General features: G+C 50.1%; 1 protein-coding gene across 1 annotated transcript; it reads right to left on the reverse strand.

The window, feature by feature from the left end:
- Positions 1-626: 626 nt before the first annotated feature.
- On the reverse strand, positions 627-8014 carry LOC116683813 (uncharacterized). The gene is made up of 5 exons (XM_032509999.1): positions 7745-8014; positions 6970-7253; positions 2905-6757; positions 914-1079; positions 627-808 (listed from the first exon to the last, which is right to left on the reverse strand). Exons 1-5 carry the CDS (start codon positions 8012-8014, stop codon positions 627-629), a joined length of 4755 nt encoding a protein of 1584 aa, XP_032365890.1.
- Between the last annotated feature and the right edge of the window lie 578 nt (positions 8015-8592).

Genomic DNA, 8592 nt, shown 5'->3' on the forward strand with positions numbered 1-8592 from the left:
CTTTGGCAACGTGTCTGTGTGCGTGCGTATTTGGGGTCTTTCCTGTGGAGGACCCTTTTGTCCGCCTCCATTGTGAGTGAACACGTGGCTTTCTGGCCTTAATGTTTGCCAACAGGGTGTCGCCCCCACCTGGATGCCAAGCAACAGTACATTTTCTCCTTCATTCAATGTCTGATATGAGTTTTGTTTCATTAGCTTATGCATAAGTTCATTCACAGTGTCTAAACATGATAACAATACCTGAGTACAATTTTCTCACAATAATTCACAATACTTGAGTATAATTTCCCACAAATTCCCCCTTTTTACACCTACTAGGTGTAAATCCTACTGTAAACAAGGAACTGTGTGGAAAACCTTTTAGAATTCATTTTAGTACAAAACATGCAACAAAAGTTTAATATGGTAAAAAACATATATCAAAAATAATATGGTGAAAAACGTATATCCCCCTTTTAACTCTAACTCTCAATGCTGCCCTATTGGACACCTGATCCCCCCTGCTCCCCCTCCTGCATTTTGCCCCAGACATTTCTATCCTGCATTTGTACAGGTGACTACAGGCTGTGCCCCCGTAGTTTCAGTGTTTTCCATAGCAGTCTGGTTTTCGGCTTTCCCCCACTCCATCACCCCTCGATTTCTATGTCCAGATCAAAGTTCTCCTCCCCCTCTCCATTCATCATCAGAAGGGGAAAAGTTCCGGCCTCAGGTGAATAGGGTGGTGGTGCCTTTTCTTTGGAGAGAGCAGTGGAGATCAGGCGGCCAGCCATGGTGCGTAGGCAAGGGATACAGCAACATCCACAGGTAACTAGAATGGCAACAAACACAGCAATAGAAATCATAAGGGACATCATCAAATCTTTCCATTTGCCAAACATGTTAGACATCCAATCTGAAAAGGGGTTATCAACACCTGATGCCTCGTGCATTTCCCTGGATAGAGCCTTCAGTTGGTTCAGCGCCCTGGTGACTTTCCCGTCCGGAGCAGTGTTATTAGGTATGATGGTGCAGCACATCTCTCCAAACATCGCACAGACGCCCCCCTTTTCAGCCAGTATCATGTCCAGTGCCATCCGATTCTGCAAAGCCATAAGAGAAGAAGGGGCCATCTGCTCGGCCAGCCCGTCTATAGCGTCCCTAGTGGCGTTGGACAGGCGTAAAACGTTATAATGCACAAAATTAATTCTGTCTACGTTTTTGTTAGGAGTGATTGGGAAAAGTGCCGAAATAATGGGAATGCTTTCAAAACCTGCGGATATTTGGTCTGCTAGCTTGTATTCGTTTGGGACGCCGCGAGGCACACCTATAGCATCTATGTACGTGGGGGTGCCTACAAAGGGGTCAAATGCAAACGTTGACCTCTTCATGATGTGGCGGCGACGCCTTTGGGTGAGTCTCTGGGGTATGGTTGGCGTTATTTTGACACGATTTCCGACTATGGAGATAGGCATGGCAAGTCTAACCATGGCACACAGGCCCACGGTCTTGTCTGGCAACTTAATCTGGGCGTACAACTTTAGCCTTCCACAATAATAAAACAGTCCTAATCTCGAGACGTTCCCTATATAATCGTCTCCACCCTTATTACCGGCTACTGTTCTATTACACCATTCTGTTGGGATAGATCCTAACCTAGTGACTCCTGGTCCTGAGCTTGTGAAATTAAAACACTGGTAACGTGCTCCTTCTCCTTTTATGGCCGTAAAATACCCTGGCTTCTCTAAACCTGGTGGGTAGACTGCTGATAAGGTGGTGCAATTTGGAGGGTTTTTACTTCGAGTTAAGTTCAACATGCAATGATACCCTATTTTATCACTTTCTGGGTAAAGTGGAGCTGGTTCAGTGTACATAGCCGGTCGAGCTGTCGCACAGGCCACACAGCCCTCCATTTTCTGATCTTGGGCGTTTTGCACTAACCATTTTACCCATAAGTTGTCGCTACCCGCCCCTGTGGTCAGTTCTAGAATGTCTTGGGGTTTCATTTTAGAAAAGTCTTGTACTATCACATCTTTATTTGTTAAAGGTGCTGGGTCTTGCTCTTCTGGTTTAGCGGTGGTCTTAACATAAATGGTCTTATGTGGGCTTATGATATTTATCTGTATTGATCCCAGTGGGTCTGTCCCGCTGACTTCCACCCCTAGGGCCATCCAAATTCTATTTTGATTAGTGGGGCTCTTATAAATCTTGTCTAGGGATAAAGTGAGAGGGTTTTGTGTCGGACTATAATCTCTCTGCAGACTAATTTTTTCCCAATCATAAGTTCTATATTGTGGTGGCCTAGTCGGCTGCCAACGTCCTGTATATTCCACTACGTCTGACCAGTCACTACACCCGTCACATCTCCTACTCCACCCCGACCTCTCACATTGTGCAGCCTTGCATGAGTAGCACAGATACACGTCATAGCTTCTATATGAGGAGTTGAACCCCCCACAATCAATTACGGAGCATAGGTCAAATGTGAACGAGGTAGTGGCTCCCTTTGTGTAATTTAAGACTATTTGGGCGTTACAATTTGGATCAATTTGGGTTCTTGAATTGGGACTCCTTTTACGGCGGGTCATTTGAGGGACTATTATCTCAGTATCATTGGTTGGGGGGAGTTCAGGAGCTTTTTCTAGAGATTCTATTCCCCACATTATCAGTCCCGCCCCTATTCCCAGCATGAAACAAGTTAACACTACTACTTTTCTCTTGAGCCCCATTTCTTTTAGGCTTGGTGCTCTCTGTCCAGACTGAGGACTGTCTGGACTACCTAGGCAGCGCTCAAGTAGTCGCTGCATTTCTTAGATCTAATTGTGTGTCCGCTAAAGTGCGGGTCGGAGGATCTGCTGGGGCACAATGTGTCAGGTGGTGCCAAGGTGCGCCTGATTTACCTTTGACCTGGACCGAGTGTGAAGTAACCTCCCCCACCTCGTACGGTCCAGCCCACCTGGGGTTGGCCCACTTCCTCTTGTGGACCTTAACCCTGACCCAGTCTCCTACCTTAATGGTCTGCCTCTCGTTCTGAGTGGGTGCTGGCTTCTTGTAGGCTTTCTCCACCTGGGTAGAGAGGGCTGAGACCAAAGAGGTTAATTCATTCATATAGGCTGACATTTCTACCTGTTTTACATCCAATAATGGCATATGGCCTCCATCATTGGGTGGACCTGGCATTGGTCTGCCCGTCAAGATCTCGTGGGGTGAGAGGTGCGTCTCTCCCCCTTTTGCGGCTCTCATGGCCATGAGTGCCAGGGGAAGGGCCTCCACCCACTTCATCTTGCTCTCATGGCAGACCTTGGCTATCTTAGCCTTCAATGTTTGGTTAGCCCTCTCCACCAGTCCCTGGGACTGTGGATGGTAAACCGACCCGAATGAGTGTGTGATCCCCAGGGCAGCCTCAACTTCTCTCAACAACTGGTTGTTAAAATGGGTGCCATTATCTGACCTGATTCGTCTTGGAATGCCGTACCGTGGTATCAGTTCAGTTTTTAACCATTTTACTACAGTCTTTCCATCTTCATGTCTAGCTGGGATAGCTTCTACCCACCTAGAAAATCTGTCTACCATTACCAACAAATATCTTTTCCCTTGCACTACATTGTCTGCTCCCATATCTGTATAATCTATACTGATGTCTTGGAAACAGGCTGTTGGAACCGGGAAAGAGCCCATCGGCGTGGTGAATGGTCTTTTTGGGTTGTGGGCCCCGCAAACTTTGCACTCTGCGCAATACAGAGTCACCATACTGTCCATGTGCGGGTGCCACCACAATTGTGTCATGTTGATCAATGTCTGTCTTTTTCCTTCATGTGTGGGGCGGTGTGCTTCTGGCAAGAGCATATGGCAGAGTTTGGTGGGTGCCACCAGTCTTCCGTCATGGGCTCTCCAGAGCCCATCTTCACTTTTCGTGGCCCCTTTCCTTTTCCATTCATTCCACTCGTATGCTCCCGCCTTTGTTTGAATTTCTTTGATGTCTTCTGGTGTGAGACGTGGGAGTGGTTCTGCTCTCACAACCATTATCTTGGGCGAGTAGCCTCCTGCTCTCTTTGCTGCTTGGTCTGCAGCATCATTCCCAGCGCTCACCCTTGAATTGACTGTGTCGTGTCCTTTACATTTCATGATGGCCACTTGTCTGGGGAGGGAGATGGCGGCCACCAAATCTTTTATGGCCTGCTGATGCCTGATTGGCGTTCCCGCCACTGTTGTATATCCTCGTCGTTCCCACATTGGAGCATCGATGTGAGCTGCTCCATGTGCGTATGCCGAGTCTGTATATATGTTGATTGACTGTCCTTTTCCAATTTTGAGTGCTGCTGTGAGTGCTTTTATTTCTGCCACTTGTGCTGATGCCGGTTGTTCCAGAATCCCTGATTCCAGTTCTCTGTGATCTCCATCTGCTGTTTGTTGTACGACTGCATAGGAGGCCCTGTTAGTCCCATCTTCCTGTTTGTAGCAGCATCCATCTGTGTAGAGCCACATGTCAGCGTCAAGGAGTGGGTCATTTGAGAGGTCTGCGCGTACCTTGCTTTCTTGGACAGCTAGTTCAGTGCAGTCATGTGGTTGGCCTTGCTGTCCCAGGTTTGCTGCCATGTTGCGCTCTGTGGTGACGTATGTGATGTGTGGTTGAGTGCAGGTCTGTTGTAACTTGGACTTACGTGCTGCACTGTAGGAAAATTCTTTGCTGGCCAGAAATGCTGAGACTCCATGGCTTGTGTGTATCTGGAGTGGATGACACATGACCACGTGTGCAGTTTTGTCTATTGCCTTTGCCAGTGCAGCTACATATCTGGCACATGTAGTCTGTCCTTTTTCCACTACATCAAGTCTTGAGGAATGGTACATCAGTACATGTCTCTCTCCCCCTTTTTTCTGATACAGGACGGCGTTGAGGAAGCCGTTCTGTTCGGAAACATCAAGATGGAATGGGGAGGTGTAGTCAGGTGCCATCAGGGCCGCTGCCTGAGCTAGGGCCTGTTTGAGGTCGGTGAAGGCTGCTTCAGCTTCTGCTGTCCAGGGCAGAGGGGCTGTGAGGTTGCGGTTACCCGCTTCTGCCAGTAGGGAACGGAGTGGGGCAGTCCTGTTGGTATAGTCGGGGATATGTGAGCGACTATAGCCAGTGAGACCCAGGAAGGACAGCATCTCTGACACAGTGTGGGGCAGCGGATGTCTGAGGATGGAGTGTCTGTGGTTGGTGGAGATCCCTAGGCCTGCGGCTGATATTTCTCTGCCCAAAAACACCACCTGCCTTCGTGCTATCTGCACCTTCTCTTTCTTGATTTTGTAGCCTTTGGTGTTGAGGAAATGGAGGAGGGTCTCGGTGGTGGTGAGGCAGGCTAGGGCCGTTGTAGCAGCAAGGAGGAGGTCATCCACATACTGAATGAGGACCACCTCTGGTGGTAGAATGAGTTCCAGGAGGTGTGTCTTGAGTATTCTGTTAAAGAGTCCCGGTGAGTCGCGGTACCCTTGTGGCAGCCTGGAGTAGGTGTACTGTTGGCTCCTGAAGGTGAAGGCAAAAAAGGGCTGGGAGTTGGGATGGAGGGGCACACTGAAAAAGGCATTAGCGAGGTCTATGACTGAAAAGTAGGTCATGGAAGGGTTCAGGGAGGTGAGGGCAACATGGGGATCAGGAACCGGGTGCACTGCTGGAATGGTGACATCGTTGATGGGGCGAAAATCCTGCACCATTCTCCATCCTTTTCCTCCAGCTTTGGGGACCGGCAAGATAGGGGTATTCCAGGGGGAGGTTGTAGGGTAGATTACACCTGCTGCCAGGAGGCCTTCGACTGTTGGGGCTATGCCTGCTTCTTGATCTAGAGAGATTTTATATTGCTTCCTGCGAACAGGGAGGATGTTGGGATCCAGTAGGGCCACTAAGATGGGGTTGCTCTGTAGCAAACCAACATCATGAGGTGAGGTGGTCCAGAGGGAGTCAGGGACTGTATTGAGGATTGCTGTAGCACCTGGGTGGTCAGAGCAGGGGAGTCCATGTTCTCTGGGGAGTGGCAGACTTTCTGGTATGGAGGCGTCCATGGTATAAGGGGCTGTGAAGAACCACATGTCCTCTTCTTCTGCTTTAAGTAGGTCAGGTGTAGGTGTTGGCCTCCACGTGAGAGTCGAGGAGCGCTTAATCATGGGGCCCAAACTCCGGGCCTGCTGGCCAAATCCAACCGCTAGAGTGACATGTGGTGCTGCAGTGTCCGATAGAGTATACCATGGTTGCTCCCATTCAGTGAGTAGGACTTTTGCGGCTACTCCTTCCTTTCCACAGTAAATTCCTTGGCATACTATGGTGGGGCTGTGATGGGCCATGTGTTCCACCCAGTCGTCATCATAGGGTGTGTCTACATCGTCTGCCACGTGCATAGTGCAATGAACATGATCTAGTGGGGTCATATATGGATGGAGCGCATAGATTTGTGACTTGAGGAGCTGGAATGCAAACTGAATGGAGGGGGTGTTGGGTCCAGTTTCGATCAGTCGGAGCCAATAAACAATCTGGTGCAGGGGAACTGGTGGCGGGGTTGTCAGCGTCATGAGTCTCACAGGGTCTTGGAGTGTGGAGGGCGGCACTTCTACTGAGATGTGGGTCCCCTGGGAGTTCATCCATATTTGTAGGCCAAACTTGCACATTAAGTCCCTCCCGAGTAGATTAACTGGGCAGGAGGGAGACATCAGGAAGGAGTGGAGAACCTGCTGTTGTTGGTACTGGACTGTGAGTGGTTCCGTAAAGGACTGGACTAGAGGTTTGCCTGTGACCCCTATAATGGATTGAGTCCTGTTGGAGAGAGGGAAGACCCCTGAATTTACACATGAAAAGGTGGCGCCAGTATCAGCCAGCATGATATAACTGTGTCCATTGATTGTCAGAGTGATGAGGGGCTCGGCACTCAAGGGGAAGTGGGTGGTGCCGTTGTTGTCAGAGAGTCATTGTGGTGGTGGGTGATACCCCTGCTGGGTCATCCACTGTGCCAGGGCTTGGTTAGCAACAGTGGGCGGCCACGGCTGTGGTGGTTGTTGAGATTGCGGGGCTGCTGCCTGCGCCCCAAAATTCTGGCTCCCTTCGGGCTGCGGTTGTGTCTGGCAGTCCCTGGCATAATGTCCGGGTTGTCCACAGTTGTAGCAGTAATATGTGGTTCCTCCTTGTCCAGGTCCTCTCTGCCCCCTGCCTCTAGGGGGGCCTCGGCCTCTTCCTCTATTAGGCCAGGGTGTTTGCCACTGTGTGGATTGTATCCGTGGTGGCCAGGGCGGTTGTGGTTGAGAGGGCCAGGGAACTTGTGGTGGGGGCCCCATCACCTGGGCCATAGCATAGACGGCTTCGGGGTTCACCTGAACCATTGGGGCTTGTGGGGGAGCAGGCTCCGGGGTTGTTGTACTGCTACCATCTGCTTGTCCTTTTCTTTAGCCTTTTTGGACATTTCTTCGAGTGTTTGCGCAGTAACTTTGTCTTCAGGGTCTTGAGTTCAGAGTCCTGGCTCTCCCGTGCCTTCTGGTGTCTTGAGAGATGGTGACGGACGTGCTCATTCCACATGTTAGAGTCCATTGATGAGAATCCCACCACACCCTCCAGCTGTGCACTTACTGCTTCCGGGAGCCCCTGTATGACGGATATCCTGAACATCTTGGTGTCTGATGACGAGTGATCATAGGGGACTCTCATGCTTCTTTGCCATATCTTTTTGCTCTTGCCAGATAATCATCAAAAGCTTCTATGGGCCCGCAGCGCAGCTCCTTAAGTTCCAAGTCATTTCCTATGGTGGGATACTGCCGATGTAGGATCGCCCACAACCCCTGCAAACTGTCCAGCTGGCATGGAGTCAGGTGTTGTGGGTCCCAGTCCGATGGACAGCAGGAGGCGCACTGCCTCATCGTGCCCCATCTTCTTTCCCAGTACTCCTCTGTAGTCCCCAAGACAGAGCTCGTTTCCTGAGGTGTTGGACTGGAAAGCTTCCTTAAAATGTTCGGCTCCGCCAGTGAGGGAGGGCAGTTTGGCACACAGCGCTTCCAGATCCCCAAAGGAATATGGTGTATACATCAAGGTTCCTCCTCCTCCAGGAACTGGTCTTAGGGGCATTAGGTTGGATGTTGGGGGGCCGTCTGCTTGTCTTAGCTGGTCTCCTAATTCTTGGTATGATTCCTGAAATTCATCCACTACCTCCCAGTTGTCTTGTCTTTTTTTTCCTTTAGCTGTGTTGAGGGTCTGGGGCCAGTCCTGCTTGTAGTGTGATCAAGCTGAATGTTCCTGATTTTCCTCCAAATGTACCATTCAGTTCCATCAAGCAGGTGCGTCCCTCTAGATGTGTCAACCTTCCTTCTGGATGTGGGGACTTAATAAAAAAGGATTCAAATGGTCCAGGGGAGGGAGATCTGTTTGAGGGGCTTGGTCTGTAAAAATGACTGGGATTCATCTCTTCAAAACTCTCGCTGTAGGGTGGCTGCTCCATTCTGGTCTGGTGATGGAGGCCGCCTTTCTGGGGTGATAGACAAACCTGGGCGGTCCTTCTCCCTCCTGCTGATGGCTCCATGCACCTCCTGTCTCTGTCTCAGAATTCACTTTAGCACAGGGCGGTGACTGCATTTGACTCTCCAACTGGGCCACTCGTTCCTCCAGCT

The sequence above is a fragment of the Etheostoma spectabile genome, unplaced genomic scaffold (genome assembly GCF_008692095.1).
Source record: "Etheostoma spectabile isolate EspeVRDwgs_2016 unplaced genomic scaffold, UIUC_Espe_1.0 scaffold00019123, whole genome shotgun sequence".
Taxonomy (NCBI): Eukaryota; Metazoa; Chordata; class Actinopteri; order Perciformes; family Percidae; genus Etheostoma; species Etheostoma spectabile.

Bases quoted from the DNA above. Each gene is read 5' to 3' on its own strand.
- LOC116683813 (XM_032509999.1), bottom strand. From the start codon at position 8,014: ATGTATACACCATATTCCTTTGGGGATCTGGAAGCGCTGTGTGCCAAA. The intron at 7,254-7,744 runs GTATCCCACCAT...CCCCACCACAAG, and splicing joins TGGGCGATCCTACATCGGCA to TTCCCTGGCCCTCTCAACCA. The intron at 809-913 runs GTGTTGATAACC...TTGCCATTCTAG, and splicing joins GGAAATGCACGAGGCATCAG to TTACCTGTGGATGTTGCTGT.